This window comes from Phyllopteryx taeniolatus, chromosome 9, assembly GCF_024500385.1.
Source record: "Phyllopteryx taeniolatus isolate TA_2022b chromosome 9, UOR_Ptae_1.2, whole genome shotgun sequence".
NCBI lineage: Eukaryota > Metazoa > Chordata > Actinopteri > Syngnathiformes > Syngnathidae > Phyllopteryx > Phyllopteryx taeniolatus.
In genome coordinates, this window is record NC_084510.1 from 1,987,181 (window position 1) to 2,011,793 (window position 24,613).

A 24,613-nucleotide genomic window follows, 5' to 3' on the forward strand; every position below is an offset into this window, starting at 1 on the left:
TCCAGCTCTTCCGGGGGTATCCCGAGGCGTTCCCAGGCCAGCCGAAGGATGTAGTCTCTCCAGCGTGTCCTGGGTCGTCCCCGGGGTCTCCTCCCGGTGGGACATGCCCGGAACACCTCACCAGGGAGGCGTCCGGGAGGCATCCGAATCAGATGCCCCAGCCACCTCATCTGGCTCCTCTCAATGCGGAGGAGCAGCGGCTCTACTCTGAGGTCCTCCCGGATGACTGAGCTTCTCACCCTGCCATAATGTTGCTCGCAAATACTCACTTCTGTCCTGAGTCTAGCCTCCACTACTCTTTCCCATAACTTCATTGTGTGGCTCATCAGCTTTATTCCTCTATAGTTCCCACAACTCTGCACATCACCTTTGTTCTTAAAAATGGGCACCAGCACACTTTTCCTCCATTCCTCAGACATCTTCTCACGCACTACAATTCTATTGAACATGCTGGTCAAAAACACCACAGCCACCTCTCCTAGATGCTTCCATACCTCCACAGGAATGTCATCAGGACCAACTGCCTTTCCATTTTTCATCCTCTTTAATGCCCTTACTAATCATTGCCACTTCCTGGTCCACCACACTTGCCTCTTCTACTCTCCCTTCTCTCTCATTTTCCTCATTCATCACCTCCTCGAAGTATTCTTTCCAGCTATCTAGCACACTACTGGCACCAGTCAACATATTTCCATCTTTATCCTTAATCAGCCTAACCCGCTGCACATCCTTCCCATCTCTATCCCTCTGTCTGGCCAACCTGTATAGATCTTTTTCTCCTTCTTTAGTGTCCAACCTGGCATACATGTCATCCTATGCCTCTTGTTTGGCCTTTGCCCTATGTCGCATCTCAATGTATTCCTTTCGCCTCTCCTCGGTCCTCTCAGTGTCCCAATTCTTCTTCGCTAACCTTTTTCCTTGTATGAGTAGCTGAATTTCAAACAGCGCCCTGCAGGTTGACTGCGCCAGTGGCGGACGTTGTTAACCCAGGCCACGACCGATCCGGTATGGAATTCTTTGGATGAACGCTCATATTTGTTTGGCAAAGTTTTAAGCTGGATGCCCTTCCTGACGCATCCCTCTACATTTATCCGGGCTTGGGACCGCCCTACAGTTTGCACTGGCTTGTGCCCCCATAGGGCTGCATTGCAAGTCATTACACTCTGTTGTTGTTTTTTTTTTTTTTCTTTCTCAATAAGTATTGTCATCCATGGTTTGTCACTGGACTGGACAAATACAAAATCAATAAAAACAAAAACAATACATATTTTCTCATGGATTCAGTGGATGGTTTGTATCTGGTCATTTTCTTTTCTTTTAGATTACCACATTCAAGGTGTTTGGTTTGGTTAGCTTGTCACAACTCTTTTTATTTTCATTTGTTTTTTAACATAATCATTAAAAAAAATCATGGAGTCTGAACTGATGAATACATTTCCCCTCTGTGTACAACAGACAGATCTACAGTAAAGCCAGAAGTGATAGTGTAGACATCATTAAGCTTGGAGGCTATACATGCCAATAAACAAGCTTGCCTTCCAAGTCCATCCATCCATCCATTTTCTGAGCTGCTTCTCCTCACTAGGGTCGCGGGCGTGCTGGAGCCTATCCCAGCTGTGATCGGGCAGGAGGCGGGGTACACCCTGAACTGGTTGCCAGCCAATCGCAGGGCACATAGGAACAAACAACCATTCGCACTCACAGTCATGCCTACGGGCAATTTAGAGTCTCCAATTCATGCATGTTTTTGGGATGTGGGAGGAAACCGGAGTGCCCGGAGAAAACCCACGCAGGCACGGGGAGAACATGCAAACTCCACACAGGCGGGGCCGGGGATTGAACCCGGGTCCTCAGAACTGTGAGGCTGACGCTCTAACCAGTCGGCCACCGTGCCGCCGCCTTCCAAGTCATTAACTGTATTGCAGGCATCTTTCCCACAGAGCTCTCTGTTTGCAGCAGCCACCTCACCTTGTGCTTTAAGCTACACTCCAAACAATCTCTCCGCATAAGCTCTTTAGAGATGCATTTCGTGCAAATAAGTGAAAGCATTTGTGAAGACACATTGTATTTTGGAGAGTTAATCAAGCTGCTTCATTTGCCATCGGTCCATTACTCATTGTGGCTTACTGTGTGGTCAAGAAGAAAATACAGATCACGTCAAAAAAAGACAAAATACACGTTTAATCTTTTCGAGGCAGACTCAAACCAGCACCAATAATTTCATTAAATGTTTAAGATGTCTGCTGTTGTGGCAAACAACTTTACAGTGTCAATTGAACTGTGAACACGGTACGCTTTTATGTAACTGAACACGGTGCAAAATGTTTTGCAAACTGTAGTCGTAAGACTCGAGACTGGTCTCGAGACCAAATTTTGAAGATCTTGGTCTTTTCTCGGATTCCACTCCCAAAAGTCTTGGGCTTATCTTGGCCTCAGACCGTGGCTTTTTCATCGAGACCGGTGGAGACCAGCACTGATCTGCTGTTCCTCACCTTCATTAATGTGATAATAAGGAAGAAATCACTTCGTAAAACAACTAATACCTTCAATTAGTATCCCTCCCACCACCCCGTAATGACTGCAACCTTCAAATCCTTCATGTGACTGAGGGATCCCAGAGCAAGACATGTCCGCTAACTCAACAGTAATTAAAGTTGGCTTTCTCAACCACAAAGACTTCACATGTAAAACAACAGGCAAAAGAAAATGTTTTGTGGTGTGTAAATTCTGCGCTCTTCACCTCACTGAAATGCTGGGGACAAAATTGAACTTCAGCCAGCATCATGAAAGAAAACATAAACACAGGTGAGCTAAACTTAACTGTAAGTAAAACTCGCGACTCTAATTTGGTCTTTCTATTATGAATATTTGCGGAAAGAGGTTTTAATTCGATCTTAAATGAGCATTCATATGAGACCCAACCATGCACTTTTAGCTCACAAAATATAGCAATCTCTTTTGTTTCGTAAATGCAACCAAGCTCTTCTTTAAATCTTAATTTTTAAATACATACAGTAATTCGGGAGGGACTCAGAGTAGAGCCGCTGGTCCTCGCCATTTAGAGGAGCCAGATGAGGTAGCTCGGAGATCTGATTAGGATGCCTCCTGGGTACCTCCCTGGTGAGGTGTTCTGGGCACGTCACACCAGGAGGAGACCCCAGGGACGACCCAGGAAACGCTGGATAGACTATGTCTCCCAGCTGGCCTGGGAACACCTCGGGATCCCCCGGAAGAGCTGCAAGAAGTGGCTGGGGAGAGGGAAGTCTGGGCTTCCCTGCTAAAGTTACTGCCTCCCACGACCCGACCTCGGATAAGCGGAAGAAAATGGATGGATGGATTTATATTATATACTTATATATATTTATATTAGAAGAATTTAGTTGGAAAATGTTTTTTTTGGGGGGGGGGGGATTTTCGCATGTTGTGCTTTGAAATAGTTGCAGACTCCATGTTTTTGGCTATAAAATGCATTTAAAAGGAAATTCGAAGTAAAGAGAATACAATAGAGCTTTATTGTCACTGTCACAGGAAAAATTAAAATCAGTTAGGCATCTCCCAATTTGCAGCTTTGAGACATCCAAAGAAATAGACATGAAACACAAAATTATCAAATTATCATCATAGTCTGCTTTTCTCCGTCTTGGTCTTGTCTCAGTCTCGACTCCCAAAAAGTCTTTGTCTTCTCTTGGTCTCGGTGAGTTCTAGTCTTGGGCAAGTCTTGGTGTCAGATAGTGTGCTCTGGAGCACAACACTATTGCATACAGTGTCAAAGCGCACACAGTACAGTCAGTCATAGTTAAGAAATATATATTGGGATAGTTGTTTATTAATACTGGTTTAGTAATTTGACTTTAATGAAGTGAAGAAAAGTGAAGAAAAACGCCTACAGAGTAAATAAGCGCTGTTTGTTATAAAATCAGGTAGAATACATGCTGAGCAGTGGCAATCATTGGAGAGTCCCCTGCTCCAGTTTGTGAAGTTCACCATGTCTCATATTGGAAGATTCAGAGCGCTTTTGTTGAGGGGAGCCAAGTATGTGACTTAACTAGATATTTTTAAAGGATATTGGCAGGTCTCACTAATTCCACGAGCAAAAAAAGAGATATGTGCTTTTTTTTATGTTTTTTAATTTATTTTTCACAGTATACCGTCAAGCCATTTGGTGTGCGTTATGATCCGGCCACCTTCCAGTGTGAATGCCATTGTTTCGCTCTTATCGGCATGTGAGGCTCACCTGGCTGACATTGTGGTCTACTCTCAGTCATGCGTCATGTACAGTCATAGACAACAGATTTTACTCTGTTTGGTAGGCTGAGTGATGCAAACCTCACACTGAACCAGGCGAAATGTGAAATTGGCCAAGCGACTGTGACGTATTTGGGGGAAGCGGTTGGTCACAGCCAGGTCATACTGGGGCGTGCTAAAATTAAAAGAACTCTTTGTCTCTCAGCTCTTCCTTCTCAGCGTGACCTTCATTGTTTATGGGCATGGCAGGATACGACAGATGCTTGTATTAAAACTTAACTGCTGCTGCGACTCCGCCCAAGGATCTGTTAAATCAAAAAAAAAAAAAAAAAGTAAGACCATGCTTTTAAAAGCCTAAAAGCCAAGTTGACACAGCCATGAGGTCAGCCATATTAGAGGGCGTGAAAATGTCCTGGCCGGCGCGTCGCAATGCTGATGGATTGTGAATATTTGTAGCACTCCAAATTCACCAAATTAGGCCTGATACAGACATAAAGACAATCTGGCTGTTTTTGTCCCAATTTTGCCCCTTCCCGACCAAGGACGTCAAATGCAAGACTAGTTTATGTGTCATACGATTATCCTATAAGAATATTCTTAGGTCTGAGGTGTGTTTAGAGTGGATTTGTCCTAATTATAGGGTCCGAAACGGGTAGGGGCCGACAGTCTTAAATATTGTAAGCCTTCAAATCTTTATCTATGTGGGAAATGCTAACGTCTCGCTCGTCATGATGCTGTGATTTGTGAGGTGGAATAGAATGTAGCCAATCAAGATGTGTCCTGATTCAGCAAAAAGGAAACAACCATAAATAAATACAAACACATCTCACACAATGTCCTTTTTCTTTGTATAAATGCACTATTTGCATATTTGTTGTTGACCAATACTGGTCACTCATGCAAGAGTAGCATTTGCTCCTTTTGCACACTGATTGAGGAGTATCTGCAACATTTGCACAATCAACATTGTCCCAGATTATCGCACTACTCGTCACTTTAAACTGCATACACTCCTTGAAGTCTCGGTGCCCTTTGCACAATGGTCATTGCACCGGACTATTGCAATATTAGTCATTCGAACTGCTCTAACTGCTAGAGGACTCTGCATCTTTTGCACAATTGTCAAAAATAAATAAAAATGTACCGGCATTACCAGACAACTAGCAACCCTTTATTGCTCAGTGACTGGTTTTTTTTTTGTCAATGTCTTTATGTCTCAAAAGTGTTCTCTGTCAATTGATTGTCTGTTGTCGTACTAGAGCGGCTCCAACTACCGGAGACAAATTCCTTGTGAGTTTTTTTGGACATACTTGGCAAATAAAGATGATTCTGATGTGGGTTCCCCAGACATCTTTTTTTTGACATCACCATCAACTTCTCCTTCACAACCTATATTCAATTGAATACACTACAAAGACAAGATAATGTTCAAACTGCTAAAATTCATTGTCTTGTTTTTTTTTTGCAAATATTTACTCGTTTTGAATTTGCTGCAGTGGCACAGTGGACGAATGGTTAGCACATCCGCCTCAATGTTCTGAGGTCTGGGATTCAAATCTGGGGTCCCTGTGTGGAGTTTGCATGTTCTCCCCATTTTCTCTGGGTAGTCCAGTTTCCTTCACATTCCCAAAACATGCATGGTAGGCTAATTGGAGACTCTAAATTGTCCATCAGTGTGAATGTGAATGGTGGTTTGTTTATACTGTATGTGCCTGGCTGCCGACTAGTCCAGGGTGTACCCCGTCTCTTGCCCGTAGTCAGCTGAGATAGGTGCCAGCACACCCACGTCTTGAATAAGGATAAGCAGTTAATGCCTGAATCAGACTACGAGACAAATTTGGTCTTTCACGATTGCACTATGTCAGACTACTCCCATAAAATCAATCATCGGTCAGACAGTGGCAACACAACGCAACATGTATTTCAATACCACCGTATCCCATCTTTTACAATCACTGGGCTTTACCTTGTCAAATCAAACACTGTTGGGGAGGCATGACCAGAAAACGTGTCACCTTTCACCAGAACCAGAGACAACAGTTACCATGGCGACGACAAGTTGTTGTCAAATAATGGATAGCCACGGGAATGTTGGGGGGAAAAAGAACAAAGAGAGAAAAAAAAATACAATTTGGAAGAGGACGTTTTGGGTTGTCCATTCAAGGATTGCTTGAGGTATGTTCACTTACTTTTAATATGATATGGCTTGCAAGCAGGCAACAAAATGTTACATACAGTAGTAAGATAGCACTAACGTTTGTACCTAAACATGCCGACATTCTGTCAAATTAAGCTTGAAAGATTTAGTAAACATTGGCTTTGTGCGCGTGAATAAATTTTGACAACGGCGACCTAGTATGTTGACAACGTCAAGCACGGGAGGCGATGCACCTGTCGCAATACGCAATCCGATTGGTCAATGTCAAGGTGCGCTCTCGGAGAGTTGTCGTTGATTTGTCACACTATACGGAAACTATCCAAAAAAAATCTAACGTTGTACGGCCAAATCGTTGGTCATGGATTATATCACACTACAAGAAGTGAACAAGTCTGGGAGATCACCCACGATAGCTAATCAGGCCTGTATCAGAGCTAAAATCTTGTAGTCTGATCTAGCCCTCCGGAAATGGATGAATGGATGTATGAATTTGATGCCTGCAACACATTCCAAAAAAGCTGACACAGGGGCATTCAGACCACAGCACACTTTTCCACTTTGCGTCAGTCAATCTCAGATGAGCTCGGACCCAGAGAAGCCAGCGGTGTTTCTGGGTGTTGTTAATTTATGCCTTTCGCTTTGGTAGAATCTTAACTTGCATTTATAGACGTAGCAATGAATTGTGTTAAGTGACAATGGTTTTCTGAAATGTTCCTGAGCCCACATTGCAATATCCTTTACACAATGATGCCAGTTTTTAATACTGTGTCGGCTGAGGGATCGAAGGTCACGGGCACTCAATGTCGGTTTTTGGTCTTTCCACTTATATGTAGAGATTTCTCCAGATTCTCTGGATCGTTTTATGATATTATGGGCTGTAGATTATGAAATCCCTAAATTCCTTGAAATTGTACGTTGAGAAATGTTCTTAAATTTAACCTTAACATGTTCACCTGTGGAATGTTCCAAACAAGTTTTTTTTTCAGAATTCCTCAAAATGTTCAGTCTTTTGTTGCCCTTCTCCCAGCATTTTTTGAATGAAAATTCAAAGAGAATATTCAGAGAATATTTGCAAAAAACTATTATGTTCATTAGTTTGAAGATTAAATATTTTAAAGATTGGAAGAGTGTATTTTCATTCGAATTGGGGTTTGTATTTATATTTTTGTGTTTTATTTTTATGGTAGATCATACAGCTAATGGGTTACTATGCTGTAAAGTGATGTAAATGGTCAAATACGTTTAGTTTAGCAGCTTTGGGGCTGTATTAATTTTGTTCCACATTTTGTCCAGAGTTGGGGTAGGTTCGGTAGTTGTGTAATGATGAATCAATTGAGCCCTCTGTAAAATCTTTACACCTTCTTTATAACCCTAAGAAAGAGGGTTACAGCTCCGTCCAATTTAGCAGACAGTCGCTCATAAACTTTAGTGCTGAACAAAATGGAACTTAATGAAAGGTCATGAGATCAAAGTTATTACAAATTATTTCCAGGGGAACATGACTGTGGCATTATTGTCGAGCCACACAAACGAAAAGCTGAAAATGCATGCACTAAATGTAAACTTCCATTCATCCATCCATTGTCAACACCGCTTATCCTGGTTAGGGTCGCGGGGCGCTGGAGCCTATCACAGCTGACTTCTGGGAAAAGGTGGACTACACCCAGAACTGGTCGCCAGTCAGTCGCAGGGCACATACAGACACGGACAACCATTCACACTCACATTCACACCGTCACTGAGTGGGAACTGAACCCATGCTGCCTGCGCCAAAGTCAAGCAAATGTACCATTACACCATCAGCAACACCAAATATAAACGTAAAAAGTCAAATTCGAAGAAGTTATAATTTATGGTACAACAAGGCAAACTGGAGAAACCATAAAGAAGGGAAAAAAGATCACTGTCTTGAATATAAAACGAAGTTTCGCAGTATTTAGTTTCTTCTTATCCTAACCCAGGTCACGGGTGTGTGCCTATCTCAGCTGACTTCGGGCACCAGAAATGACTTTTATTGAAGAGATTTAGCACGGGAAAAATAGATGTTTTACGGCTGTTGTATTCAAACATTTTTATCGTTTATTTCAAAGCAGATATAAATATTGGATTCATTACATTATTCCGAGTCTTGTTTTTTTGTGTAGCAAAGTAAAACATGTTTCCACAGACCTCATGATGTCAATGCATGCATTTACATTCTAAATTTAAATTATTTTAATGTATTGTTAACTAGCAAATTTAGGCACCTGATTTTGACCTGTACACATCCATCAGACTTGGCTCAGTGAAAATATACAGTGGTACGTCAACGTTACGAAGAGATTAATTATATCTGGAAAAATTCCTCCCAGAGTCCAAACTGTCACCGTGATAAAACTGCATAGGGAATGATTTTAATTGTATTTTAACAATATTGTTATGCACAGCATAAGCAGAAGTGAACAGTCAGTATTAATCAGCACTAATCTTTAAAAACAACAACATCCTCTTTAATCACTCCCTTCCTTGAAGTACAAATTGAAGTCAACTACTAACACCATGTCAAATGTTAAAATATAACACGGATAGAAAAAGTCTACCTTTTGTCCATAAGTGAAAAGCATACAGCACGTAAGCTGTCAGTGGCAAGTGCAAGAAGCTAAAAGTGATACCCATCTTCACTCAGCACTCCCTCCTGTCACACAGGACAAACAATTGGACACAAATGCATGACACCAGTCCCAAAAAAATCTAATCAAAGTCCTTTGTCTAGAAAAAGATGCTTAATGCACCCAATCATATGAAGTCAATGACAATGGGACAAAAACCAAATTGTCATTTCTTGCCATGTCTTTGACATACAATTATTACATTTAAAGAAGTACCACTTTAGGGGTTCTCAATAGAGAAGTGGTGCACATAGCTGTCTTAGATGCAGGGCTCAATTCTGCCAGTGCCCCATTCACAATCGTTTGTTTGGACAAGTGATATGACAGGATGTTTTAAGTGTGCTAAGTCATCTGGTAAAATATGGCTGGATGGTATGCACATTTTAAATGCTTTATTATTGTTATGGTGTGTCTTGTTGCTGCTTGATATTGACACATGGTTTTACACTTTATTAGGATGGGAACATGTTGTTTCAGGTAATGGGCAATGATGACTCGAAAATATGTAAAGGGGTATTAGATATAGGGCCTGAATTGGAATTATGCACTGCAAATCTGTAGTGTAAATCCAGTTTTATTGGTACTTGATGACAATCAATGCATACAGGCAACAAAGACATGTAAATGTGTACTTTCAATCACCTGGGAGCCATTACATGAATGAAAACTGTTGGTGGATCCGTTTTTGCTTCAATATCTCTATCTGGATTCAGGCCATGTCTAAATCCTAAATTGGGATAATTGTTGATGGTAAAAAGTCCTGTCAATTGGATCCTAAAGTGCCATACCAGCACAAGCATAACTGTCGGTGACCGTATAATTAAAGTATGTTATATAAGTCAGCTGCATATCTGTGCATATCTCCTAAGAAGGAGCAGCATGGAAAAATACATTCTGAATGCACACAGCAATCACTGTGATTTGGCTTTCAGGCAGCCGCACTGCTCATCTCAATACATTTCAATTTAATTTAAATATATTTAAATACGCTAATCCTACACAGTAGGTGATTTGCATGACTGGTACACAGGAAGCAGCTTGAAAGGACGAAAAGGAGGGGGTGGGGACTCTAGGTGACTGCGTTTGGGCTTGATAGACGTTCGTTTTATTTCATGATGATAGTTATTCAAGCAAGTGAGAATATATAGTATTGATTTGGTTGGTAATTGTGGACTAGGGCTTGTTAAGTATCGGCAAAGATGTCTACACAGCCTGGGAAAGCCCCAATTAAGGAATGTGGGCACACTTTGGATTTGTAAATTTGTAGATAAATGCAATGAATTTGCTTGTTATTTTAGTGAAAAAATTCAATCCATCAGGTTAAATATTAGCACAAATCAGCAAAATGATACCACATCTGAAGCCACTCAGGAAAAACTATTACCATGTTAGAATTTGATACAGTTGACCAAAAAAACTGAAGAGAAAACGGTACAGCAACTGAAACCATCAACAAGCTGTCTTGACCCAATACCATCTGACTTTTTCAAAGCTATTGCTAAGTCTGTGCTAGCTGATTTGCAGCAAATGATCAATTGCTCAATTCAGTCAGGTGAGTTTCCTAAAGCTCTTAAAGTAGCTGCCATTAAGCCTCTGCTAAAAAATTTAACGCTGGACGCTTCCATGTTAGCAAGCTATAGACCCATCTCAAATCTCCCTTTCATAGCAAAGATTGTTGAGAAAGTTATTTTTAATCAACTCAGCAATTTCTTGAACTTAAATGGACTTTTTGACAAATTTCAATCAGGTTTCCGAACTCATCACAATACACAATCTGCTCTTATCAAAGTGCTAAATGATATAAGGTTGAATACTGACTCGGGAAAGGTGTCAATTCTAGTCTTGTTGGACCTCAGTGCGGCTTTTGATACGGTAGATCATAATATACTGCTGAACAGGTTGGAAACGTGGGTAGGACTAAATGGAACAGTCCTTAAATGGTTCAGGTCTCACCTGGAGGAAAGAGATAAATATCTGGATGAGCCAAAATTTTCTTCAATTAAACCACAACAAAACTGAGATAATTGTTTTTGGCAATAAAGAAAAGAGGATTGCTGTTGGTAAATACCTAGAGTCACTCTCTATAAAAACCAAAGACCAAGTCCGAAACCTTGGTGTTCTGATAGATTCCGACCTGACTTTCAACAGTCATATCAAATCAATTACTAAAATTGCGTTCTACCATCTGAAGAACATATCCAGAGTGAAGGCTTGCATGTGTCAAGGAGACCAGGAGAATCTCATCCATGCTTTCATCTCAAGTAGACTTGACTATTGTAATAGTCTTCTGACTGGACTCCCTAAAAAGAGCATTAAACAGCTGCAGCTCGGGTTCTGACCAGAACAAAGAGGTCAGAGCATATTACTCCAATTTTAAAGTCTTTACACTGGCTTCCAGCCAGTTTTAGAAAAGACTTTAAAGTTCTGCTACTGGTCTATAAATCACTAAACAGTTTAGGTCCTGAATACATGAATGAAATGCTAATCGAATGTAAACCCAGTAGGGCTGTGAGATCGACAGACTCAGGTCAAATAGTGGAGCTCAGAGTCCAAAGTAAACATGGCGAAGCAGCATTTAGCTATTATGCTGCACACAAAAGGAATAAGTTGCAGAAGTGACGTCAGCCTCAAGTGTGCATGTTTTTAAGTCCAGGTTAAAAACTTTTCTTTTTTCCCATGCTTTTTAGAGTATTTCCACTCTTAAATTATATTTCTTGCACTGTACTCTGTTTTAATTGTATTTTTATTAAAAAAAATAAATATTTGTTTTAAATGTTTATAAGTTGTTTTTTTCTTTGTTTTAAAATGTTTTTAATCATGTAAAGCACATTGAGTTACCTTGTGTGTGAAATATGCTATAATAAATTTGCTTTGCTTTGCTTTGCTTTGGGCGGCACGGTGAACGACTGGTTAGAGCGTCTGCCTCACAGTTCTGAGGACCGGGTTCCAATCCCTGGCCCCACCTGTGAAAACATGCATGGTCGGTTAATTGAAGACTATAAAATTGCCCGTAGGTGTGAATGTGAGTGTGAATGGTTATTTGCTTATATGTGCCCTGCGATTGGCTGGCAACCACTTCAGGTTGTACCCCTCCTCCTGCCCGATGATAGCTGGGAGAGGGTCCAGCACTCCCGCGACCCTTGTGAGGATAAGCTGGAAAGAAAATGGATGGATGGATGTATTTCTAGAATGTAGGCTGGCTGAGGGGGTGTCATCCTGGATTTGGGCTGGATGTCGACTTTTGTCGACTTGGTCTTTACGTGATGTCGAACTGTGGATTGTTGGGACAAGTGCGTTTTTTTCTCCGTGGTTGTGCAAGAGGAGGCACGGTGGCCGACTGGTTAGAGCGTCAGCCTAACAGTTCTGAGGACCGGGGTTCAATCCCCGGCCCCGCCTGTGTTGAGTTTGCATGTTCTCCCTGTGTGTCCTTTCTCCGGGCACTCCGCTTTCCTCCCACATCCCAAAAACATGCATGAATTGGAGACTCTAAATTGCCCGTAGGTGTGAATGCGAGTGCGAATGGTTGTTTGTTTGTATGTGCCCTGTGATTGGCTGGCAACCAGTTCAGTGTACCCTGCCTCCTGCCCAATGATAGCTAGGAGAGGCTCCAGCACGCCCGCGACCTTAGTTAGGAGAAGCGGCTCAGAAAATGGATGGATGGATGGATGGGTTGTGCAAGAGTGGCTTTTTCTTTAGGTGACAGGTGACTGATAATTGTGCCTTGCAATTCGAGTGATGGTGTCTTATTATTTCTTTGGTCTCCATTTATTATATAACAACAACTCTGCGACTCAAACATCATAGTGTTTTCAGCAAAACATTATATAACACAAAAGCAAACATCACTAATTGATTACATGACTGACATGAAATGCAGTCAACAATGGTTTATAAATCGAAAGATACTTTTTTGCCCACCCTCACACACTGCTTAAGCATTATGTGATTTGTGCCCTGCGCCTTACACTGCATCAATGACAAGCCGCTCCGTCATTTGGTGGTTTATGACCATGGCGGTGCCAGGGACTTTAACATAAACAAGCAGTCACAAAACACTTTATTTTCTAAGATAATTTTGTTGAAGGCAAAAGGGAAGTTCAGTTCCCAGGATGAGATGCACATCTGCTGCATCGTGTTGTAGTGCAAGCTATAAATGTCGTGGTTATTCAAGCAGGGGTGAGGAATAGAGTGAAGAGGCTGATACATTGCTGAAAGACTTTTTGGGGCGCATAAAGAGTGTTTTCCAAGGGAGCTGACTTTGAGACATTAACCCTCCGCTATATTCTGTACTGAGGCAGTGCTGACTAGCAAAACCATCAAGTGGTTTCCAAATCAAAAACCCTTGTTTTACAAGAGGGTGAACTCACTCCTCATAACAAGAGAAACTCTACTGTGGAAAACAAGAGGGACATGTCACATGTGGTCTTGGGTGGTTTATCCGAGAGGATAGTAGGGACTGTACTCCCCAAATTGGATTTTTCTGTACCCTAGCAAGGGTAGACAGCTGGTCCAGATCAGACCACCACCCCAGTCTTCCACCATTTGGGGCCCTGCCACTCAGATGTTTCTTGACTATATCAGCACCATGGTGGGCACATTACATTCTGAACCATACATCTTATCAATTAGGCTATTGTATATTATAACAATATCTCTCCTCAAAAATGATGAGGTTTCTAATAAACCTTTCAATTCAACTCTACTGTAAATCCAATCAATTTTAGAATTTTAATGTGAGCAATCATATCCACCTTAAAATAAAATAAAACATCATAAAGAATGAATTTTGTTTAAACAAGCTTGATTTAGTTTCCAGACAATGTGATGATACAGAAAAACAATTCCAGAAAACAGAGTTTGTGAGATCCTTGCACATACACTACTTTCAGTCTCTGAATATTAAAAAGATGGATAGGTGTGAAAGTGAGTGCAAATGGTTGTTTGTTCATATGTGCCCTGCGATTGGCTAGCGACCAGTTCAGGGTGTACCCCGCCTCTCGCGCGACGATAGCTGAAATAGGCTCCAGCATGCCCGCGACCCTAGTGAGGATAAGCAGTAAAGAAAATGGATGGATGGATATATGATGCAGATTCTCACAACTCTGATGGTACATGATTTCATAGAGAAACTATTATTTGGCCTCTTTGTAAGAAGAAATCTTTCATATTGGACAAGCTTCCACTGTAATAACCCAAAGATGAACAGGCCTTGATCATTGAACGAATAAGCAAAAAAATCTACCCTGGTGTTTTAGATGGTCTGTACAAACTGCTACTCATCATTCAAGCCCATTGATTTAGACAAGCAATAACTCTGAAACAAAGTTCATCACCTGAAACCATAACATCGATCTTACAGTATCACAGCTACAGACTCACTTCTGGGACTCAGAAGCAAGATACCAGTCATGAAATGGTTAAGGCATACTTAATTAATGTAAATATACATATTGCAGTAGTCAGCAACAACATACAAACGGTCATGAATTTATTACTTAAAGCCAAAATAATACATTTGTTTCTAATTACATTTTACATGTTTGATAAAATGAAAGAAGGTAATTCACAGCCCCTAACCCATGTAAAGTGTTTCTACAATGATTAAAAAAGATAGATGTTCATTGTTGATTTTGTGAAGGATCTCCTGAAGATGTTTATACTATTCTCAATTCTATTTTAGTCTCTATTTTGGAATTTCCCGTTTTCTGACAAATTATGGAAAGATATTTAGAATTCGATTTCTGCTTGTACAGAACCACTTTCCTTTGGCCTTGAACATATATTGTTGGCTTCTTTGACTATCAATATAAAGATTTTGTTATTTTATTAATTATTATATTATTGTATTTTTGCAAATTAAAAACAAATCAAACAAATTAGGATGTAATATTTGAAAACCACTACTTTGCATTTTTTAAAATGAAGTGAAACAATGTATTAGGACCATGAGACACTCGTCGAATCCAAATATATTTTTTTAGGTACGTCGGTCGTCGGTAGGTAGCTAGCTTTGTTTTTATTTGAATAGCTTCCAGTCTATCAGTCATTTCAGAAATACAGGATAAATGTAATGGAAAGGTGACGCTACACCTTGCACTAGTATTAAATAGGACATACTGCAGCAAAAAAAATAAAAAAAAAATAAATAAATTACATTAGTTAAAGTTTTTTTTTTTTTTTTAAACAAAACAAACTTGATGCACGTTGTCCCAACGCTCAAGCTACCACAACCAAAGTTATGTTATTTTCACTTTTTTTTTTCATTTATGCCTGATTCATATATATTTCTAGGTCTTTGGTTTTAAACATTTAAGAAATATATCATGTAAGTAAACAACACGTTTTCAGGTCATTATCATAATCATTCAATTTCTGCCGTGTATTAGTTCATGTCTTGTAACACTTTTTAGATGATAACAAATCTCTGATTTCAAACAGCTTTTGAATACTATGGCCAAGTATATTATCGTGTACTTTGTACATTAATTCTGCAGTTTTAATTCAACTAAGTTATATAATTTAAGAGTATTTAAAGTGATAAATAGTGCATTATCTGGTTCTGTGTATTTAGATCCATTAATGATTATTGGATAGCTTTTCTGTAACTTTAATATAGGGTGACAATCTCAACACTGTAAATCATATATGGAAGCAATATTTATCATCCATCCATCCATTTTCTGAGCCGCTTCTCCTCACTAGGGTCGCGGGCGTGCTGGAGCCTATCCCAGCTGTCATCGGGCAGGAGGCGGGGTACACCCTGAACTATTTGCCAGCCAATCACAGGGCACATCGAAACAAACAACCATTCGCACTCACAGTCATCCCTACGGGCAATTTAGAGTCTCCAATTAATGCATGTTTTTGGGATGTGGGAGGAAACCGGAGTGCCCGGAGAAAACCCACGCAGGCACGGGGAGAACATGCAAACTCCACACAGGCGGGGACGGGGATTGAACCCCGCACCTCAGAACTCTGAGGCTGACGCTCTAACCAGTCAGCCACCGTGCCGCAATATTTATCAGTACTATTAATTTACAGTAACATTTTCTTTAATTTTTTAAACAGTACAATTTTCAGAATAAACAAATATTTAGGCTACATGTTGCCAGAAAGTAATACTGGAAAAAATGCTTTTCAAGCTGCTGTTTTTGTAAAATCCAAAGCAACCATGTAAAAACCTGGCTTTTAGCATAAATGTTTACAGTAAATGGAGGTGAAATAAATTAAACTGCTCCACATTTTTTCAATGGGATGTATAGTCAAATTGCGTTATTACTCTGGATCTAAAGCGCTGACCAAAACGTTTTTGAGGAGGCAGTAGGCTATAACAACATTTAGTTCTGCTAATGTCACATTCAGTCAGCAAGTAATGGGTGGTGTTGTTTGTAAAAGCTTTGGATGACACAATGTTTCTTTTAATTAAATTCATATTTATTTTTGTGTAGGACGAGGAGAGTTCGTTACCCAGCCAATCGAAAAAGGTGATTTTGTGTTGGAGTGCAGGGGAGAGCTTCTCTCATGGTATGAATGTCTATCAAAACACTACTCGGAGACACATAGCACTTTTATTTTTGAATTTGAATGGCAGAAACAAGTGTAAGTAAACAAACAATTGTGGTAAGCATGTCTTTTTTTAATAACATTTTCTTTGGCTGTTAGGTCAAGCAGAATGGAAAATCTGTATCCCTTTTATGCTGGAACAGTTTTACTGTCTCACAGTGGAGTTTTTAACCTTCCGCTGTGGTTTCTTAGTATTGTAATTGAGGTTTATTGAGAATCAGAGTCGATCAGTCGAACAGAACGACGTTTCTAGAGGTAAGCATTACACTTTACACCCATTTTATCGGCATTTTATGCTGATCAGCTTTAATGTCATAATTCGCAGTCGATCAATGACGTCATTGATCGGCTCCGCAAAAGACATTTACTCTGCGTTGCCATCGTGCACAGTATATTTGAATCCAAAAGCTAGTTTATTTTTAACCTTGTCGCATGTTTTTTGACATAGTACTGTAAATATCTGACGGCCAATAAAGTTATATAAAAAAAAAAGATAAGACACATTTGCTCTTTCATGCTTGCACTATGTCAGACTACTGCAATAAAATCTTGTATTCCGATACCACTGCATCCCGTTTTTTACGATCATTGGGCTTTATCAACTCATATGCGACCAGATACACTCGTTACCATGACGACGACAACAAGAGTGGGCCGCGCCGACTGTATTATAAGGACAAAATGGGGAAAACGTGTGTTGGTAGTCACCGGTGCTCAGGAGAGGAGAGGACGTTCAACATATTTTACAATTGAAAAATCTCACGGCGGACCAACTACCAAAAATGTCACAAAAAGTGGATACATGAATTACTGTATGTACTTCCTGCCATCTAATAGAAGACCATTCATTTGTTCTGTTACTATGCCTCACTGGCATAAATAGAGGAACAAAGATACATTTTTTATTGTAAATATAATTTTTTGAGCAATTAAGTACACAAGTATATACAGTAAATGAAGGGGTCATTTAAATAGACACATTCCTCCATCATATGATCGGATCGGTTATCGTTTTTTTTAAACTCGCTGATCCATGAAATCTTGATCGTGTAAAGCCTAGTAAGTGTGTAATTGAACGTTTTGTAGAGCTGAAGAAAACTGCAGTATGATGAATACAGGTCGGCCAAAAAGACATCACTAACGTTAGCTCCGAGTCCGCGTCCTGTCCAATGTCAACTCAGAAATCCAGAACAATGACATTGTTCAGTGTCTCAGTTGTTAATTAGCAGTATTTTTGCATATAAAAATGAAAACAGTGCTTTGTTTAGGTAAATTGTATTTTAATTTTATTTTTTTTTTGCTTCAGGGACATGCTCTTTAAATGTTTTTATTTTGAGACAAACATTTGTGGCTCAACAAGACTATGATCCAAAATAGAAATAGAAGCAACACTCTTATTATTAAAATCAATCAAAACTTATCGTAAGTGTAGTTATAAATCATTAACTGTTACTGGTTATGCTATAATCATGAAGCCCTACATACAACGTTTAACAGGTAGTTTTCTTTTCCTTTCAGTCTTGATGCAGCTAAAGAAGACAGATTTGGGAGACTAGTCAATGACAAAAACAAATCTCCAAAACTGCATCATGAAAAAAGACATTGTAAACAGTAGGCCACATTTGTCCATATTTGCTGTAAAAAACATAGAAACAGGAACTGAAATTGATTATAACTATGGTGATTCAAAATGGGCATGGCTTATAAAGGTTAGTTGGTTCGAGAATACATACTGATTATTTCTTGGGAGGGGGAGGTGGGGTTGAGTGTGCTGATTAGTAGCTAGTTTTGTATTGTGCCATTTATATGAATCAGGTTTTTGATGTTTTGATGAATAGTCATGTGGCCTCTCAGATTGATATAATCTGCTCAATATTAATTTTTGGTTTTTATCTGAATTACAGGTGGCAAATACGCAGTATTCTGCTGTGGCAGTAGAACATGAGACATTCACTGTAGATCAGACTTCCAACGAGGACTCAAAGGAAGATGACGCCAACAGACAGGTAATGGAGTAATGTAGACATTTCAAACTATTTATGTTGAACTAAGGGTGTGACTCTGTTGTCATGCTCATTTGTTAAATACAGTACATGCATTCAGAGAGTAAGGGGAAAAAGGAGCCCTGTCGCTATTATTTTTTTAATAGCTGTCTTTTAGTCCATAGAGAAATTGTATGACTGAACGAGAAAAGACCATTCCATACACACAACTCTCAGATTCTGTTTCTGTAATATTTTTCACACGTGCTACCATTTTTTACTTGTCAATATCTTAACAAGATGATAGTGATGAGTTCTTAATGTGTGAAAAGGTGACAAACACCTTTCCAGTATTGTCCTAATCGGGCGGACCCTATTAACCTCACACACAGATATGTTTGTAGTCTTGCCTTATTACACACACTCGTTACACCTGTCAATTTCTAAACCAACTGAGTACAAGTGTCATTTAACACTTATTGAACTCTCCCGTTATTGAACCCCTCCTTGAGCCATCACCTTATTGTGGTGGAGGGGTTTGTGTGTCCCAATGATCCTAGGAGCGAAGTTGTCTGGGGTTTTATGCCCCAGGCAGGGTCATCCATGACAAACAGGTCCTAGGTGAGGGACCAGACAAAGCACGGCTCAAAGACCCCTGATGATGATGACAAACGATGGACTTAGTTTTCCCTTGCCCGGATGCGGGTCACAGAGGCCCCCCTCTGGACCCAGGCCTGGAGGTGGGGCTCGAAGGCGAGCGCCTGGTGGCTGGGCCTGCACCCATGGGGCCCGGCCAGGCACAGCCTGAAAGGGTAACGTGGGTCCCCCTTCCCATGGGCTCACCACCTGTGTGAGGGGCCATAGGGGTCCAGTGCAGTGCGAGCCGGGCGGTAGCCGAAGGCAGGGACCTTGGCGATCCGATCCCCGGCAACAGAAGCCGGCTCTCGGGACGTGGAATGTCACCTCTCTGGCAGGGAAGGAGCCCGAGCTGGTGTGTGAGGTCGAGAAGTTCCGACAAGAAATAGCCGGACTCGCCTCCACACACAGCTTGGGCTCTGGTATCAGTCCTCGCAAGAGTGGTTGGACTCTCTTCCATTCTGGAGTTACCCACGATGAGAGGCGCTGAGCAGGTGTGAGTATACTTATTGCCCTCCCCCCAGCTCGGCGCCTGTACGTTGGGGTTCACCCCGGTGGACGAGAGGGTAGCATCCCTCCGCCTTCGGAGGTGGGGGGACCGGTCCTGACTGTTGTTTGTGCCTATGCACCAAACAGCAGTTCAGAGTACCCACGATTTTTGGAGTCCTTGGAGGGGGTGCTGGAGAGCGCTCCCTCTGGGGACTCCATCGGTTTGCTGGGGGACTTCAATGCTTACGTGGGCAATGACAGTGAGACCTGGAAGGGCGTGATTGGAAGGAACGGCCCCCCTGAGCAGAACCCGTGTGGTGTTCTGTTATTGGACTTCTGTGCTCATCACGGATTGTCTATAACGAACACCATGTTCCAGCATAAGGGTGTCCACACGTGCACTTGGCACCAGGACACCCTAGGTCGCAGTTAGATGATCGACTTTGTGGTCATGTCATCGGACTTGCGGCCGCATGTCTTGGAACCTTGGCTGAAGAGAGGGGCGGAGCTGTCAACTGATCACCACCTAGTGGTAAGTTGGCTCCGATGGTGGGGGAAGATGTCGGTCTGACCTGGCAGGCCCAAACGTATTGTGAGGGTCTGCTGGGAACGCCTGGCAGAATCCCCTGTCAGAAGGAGTTCCAACTCCCACCTCTGACAGAACTTTGCTCATGTTCCGGGGGAGGCAGGGGACATAGAGTCCGAGTGGACCATGTTCCGCGCCTCTATTGCTGAGGTGGCCGGACGGAGCTGTGGTCGTAAGTGCACCATCAACACTGTGTATAGTGGGGATGGGGCGCTGCTGACCTCGACTCGGGACGTTGTGAGTCGGTGGGGAGAATACTTCGAAGACCTCTTCAATTCCACAAGCTGTGGGTCGTGATGAGGTGAGGTGTCATAAGTAAGGGTAGGAACGAAAGAACAAGATCCCGGATACAAGCGGCCGAAATGAGTTTCCTCCGCAGGGTGTCTGGGCTCTCCCTTAGAGATAGGGTGAGAAGCTCGGTCATCCGGGAGGGGCTCGGAGTCGAGCCACTGCTCCTCTCCATTGAGAGAAGCCAGATGAGGTGACTCGGGCATCTGTTTAGGGGCTACTGCCCCTGCGACCTGAGCGCGGAGAAGCGGATGGATGGATGAACTCTGATTTTAAAAGGGTATTTTGAACATGATCCAGTGCAATGTCTTATATGTTGTTGTGACACTCGTCCTAAATCATGATCGTGATCAGTTCTCGATGTGTTCTTGTCCTTTATCTGAACTGCAGGTAACAAACACAAAGTATCCTGCTGTGGCAGTAGAACATGAAACATTCAGTGGAGATCAGACTTCCAATGAGAACTCAAAGGATGATGATGCTGGCACACAGGTAATGGAGTAAAGTAGACACTGGCCTAAATAAATTGATTGGGAAATGCACAGTGTATTACTTATATTGTCACAGCTTTTCCGACAGAATTACTCATCAGATGTTGTGGTAGACTACTGATTGAGAGAACAGTTTACATGACCGACACACTTCCAGTCTTGTCCTCATGGTGCCCAATGAACATCACACACAGATTTGTTTTGAGTCTTTCCGTATTACACACACTTGTTTCTTGTCTTGCCCTAATGGGGCCCTGACGCAGGGGTCTGACTCTTAGGTCATTTTACTAAATTTTAGTCACGCCTTTCAATTTCTAAACCAAGTGAGTACAAGTGTCATTTTACACTTTTTGAACTGTGATAGGTTATAAAATGATATTATGTACTTAATCAAGTGCAGGGCCTTATATGATGTTTTGACACTCGTCCTACATCATGAATGTGATCAGTTCTTAATGTGTTCTTGTCCTTGATCTGAATTCCAGGTGATACACACGCAGTATCATGGTGTGGCAGTAGAACATGACATATTCAATGCAGATCAAACTTCCAACGTGGACTCAAAGGAAGATGATGCTACCACACAGGTAATGGAATAATGTAGACACTATTAAATAACTTCATTTGGAAATGTACAGTAAATTACTTGTCACATTTTGACTTTTCTGATACAGTTGTTCAGACAGAATTACTCATCAGATGTTGTGGTAGACTCCTGATTGAGAGAACAGTTTACGTGACCGACACAATTCCAGTCTTGTCCTCATGGGGCCCAATGAAAATCACACAGATTTATTTTGAGTCTTGCTGTATTACACACACTTGTTTCGAGTCTTGCCCTAATGGGGCCCTGATGCAGGGGTCTGACTCTTAAGTCAGTTTACTAAATTTTAGTCACACCTTTCAATTTCTAAACCAAGTGAGTACAAGTGTCATTTTACACTTTTTGAACTGTGATAGGTTTTAAAAGGGTATTATGTACTTAATCAAGTGCAAGGCCTTATATGATGTTTTGATGGCGCCTACCAGTGTGGTCGCCTCGGTAACGCGTTCTCTTGTATTGTTTTTGTTTTTATGTTTTTCGTTCGTCTTTGGAGACATTACATGACTGACTTAGACAAGGGGAAACTTGCTAACCATCAAGGAGGCTACTCCGGACTTTCTTTCACCAATTTTCGCAAATCCGCTCAGTTTTTTCCCCCGAGTTACTTACCAGGGTGGCATCCGCGGTTTTCGGCGCATGGAGGCGCAAGCGGCGCCACAGAGGGAAGCGAGCCGGCATCCAAGTGAAACTCCGCAAGAAAGGACACAGATTGGCGTTCCCGTCGATCCACCTCGCGAATCTATGCTCCCTACCCAACAAAATGGACGAGCTTCATCTTCTGTTAAAGACCAGTAAAGACTTCGGACGTTCCGCCGCCATGTGCTTTACAGAGACTTGGCTTTGCGACGCTGTACCCGATGGCGCCATCATGCTTCCTGGCTTCCATATTCATCGAGCAGACCGTGACATGGAATCATCGGGGAAAACAAAGGGCGGCGGGATATGCTTCTATATCAACGAAAAATGGTGTACGGACGTCACGGAGCTCAGCACACACTGCAGCCCGCATTTGGAGTCGCTGTTTTTTAACTGTAAGCCATACTACTCGCCGCGTGAGTTCGCATCATTCATCCTGGCTGGCGTGTACATCCCGCCTCAAGCTAACACGAACGCCGCACTGCTAACGCTCGCCAAACAAGTCAACGACCTTGAAAAAAACCACCCGGACTCACCCCTCATTATTCTCGGGGACTTTAACAAAGCTAAACTCAACCACGAACTCCCTAAATACAAGCAGCACATCGACTGTCCTACCAGGAAAAATAACATTTTAGACCACTGCTATACTACGCTAAAGAACGCATACCGTGCTATACCTCGTGCAGCCCTGGGCTCGTCGGATCACTGCTTAATTCACTTAATACCGACGTACAGGCAAGAACGTAAATGCGCGAAGCCTACAGTGAAAACAGTGAAAAAGTGGACCAATGAAGCAAAGATGGAACTTCAAAGCTGTTTAGACTGCACAGACTGGAGTCCTTTGAACGTCTCGTGCTGGACCACCTCATGAGCGTCACAGGTCCCCTGCTGGACCCCATGCAGTTTGCCTACCGAGCGAACAGGTCTGCGGATGATGCAGTCAACATGGGACTGCACTTCATCCGAGAACACCTCGACAGTGCAGGGACCTACGCGAGGATCCTGTTCGTGGACTTCAGCTCAGCGTTCAACACCATCATCCCTGAACTCCTTACATCCAAGCTTCTCCAGCTCAGCGTCTCACCTGCCATATGCCAGTGGATTTACAGCTTTCTGACGGGCAGGACACAGCAGGTCAGGCTCGGGGATGCCACCTCATCCACATGCAGAATCAGCACTCTGGCACCCCAAGGTTGTGTCCTCTCTCCGCTGCTCTTCTCTCTCTACATGAACGACTGCACCTAAGCGCACCCGACTGTCAAACTCCTGAAGTTTGCAGATGACACCACTGTCATCGGCCTCATCAAGGACGGTGACGAGTCTGCATATCGACAGGAAGTGGAGCGCCTGGAGCTGTGGTGCGGCCAACACAACCTGGACCTGAACACGCTCATGACATCCTGCGGCACAGCTGCGCCTCACGTTTTCCAGTTGCATTGTGTCAACCGTCGAGAGCTTCAAGTTCCTGGGAATTACAGTCTCTCAGGACCTGAAGTGGGCGACCAACATCAACTCCTTCCTCAAAAAGGCCCAGCAGAGGATGTACTTCCTGCGGCTTCTGAGAAAGCATGGCCTGCCACAGGAGCTGCTGAGGCAGTTCTACACAGTGTTCATCGAATCAGTCTTCTGTTCTTCCATCACAGTCTGGTTTGGTGCTGCTACAAAAAAGGACAAAAGCCGACTGCAACGGACAATCAAAACTGCTGAAAGGATTGTCGGTACCCCCCCACCCACCCACCCTTGAGGACTTGCACGTTGCCAGAACTAAGACAAGCGCGTGCAAAATTCTCTCAGACCCTCCGCATCCCGGTCACCAGCTCTTCCAGCTCCTTCCCTCAGGTAGGCGCTACCAATCAATGCAAACTCGGACTAGCAGACATTCCAACAGCTTCTTCCCTCTTGCGATCAACTTCTTAAACACCTAACCTACAATTCCATTACAACATGCTGGCAATTTCTTTTTTTACTTGAGTTCGTTGTCACATTTCTGTGGGGCCAATTATACATTACTCGTGCACTCACTGTAGTTGTCTCGCCACGCTGCACTGTTTGCATATCTGTTGTTGACCAATACTGGCCACTCATGCCAGAGTAGCATCTGCCCCATTTGCACACTGACTGAGGAGTATCTGCAACATTTGCACAACCAACATTGTCCCAGATTATCACACTTCTCGTCACTTTAAACTGCACACACTCTTTAAAGTCTCGGCGCACTTTGCACAATGGTCATTGCACCGGACTATTGCAATATTAGTCATTCGAACTAATCTAAGTGCTAGAG

General features: G+C 42.3%; 1 protein-coding gene across 2 annotated transcripts in view; it reads right to left on the bottom strand.

Annotated features, from left to right (window-relative positions):
- fhit (fragile histidine triad diadenosine triphosphatase) overlaps positions 1-24,613 on the bottom strand; it is a 346,540-nt gene that overhangs the window by 104,534 nt on the left and 217,393 nt on the right. Inside the window, exon 5 of one of the 2 annotated variants that reach the window (XM_061784847.1) lies at positions 4,500-4,550. The exons of the other annotated variant lie outside the window; for it this stretch is intronic. Within the exon in view, the coding sequence (XP_061640831.1) occupies positions 4,500-4,550 (51 nt within the window). The remainder of the gene's footprint in view (positions 1-4,499; positions 4,551-24,613) is intronic. 2 annotated transcript variants of the gene reach the window in all.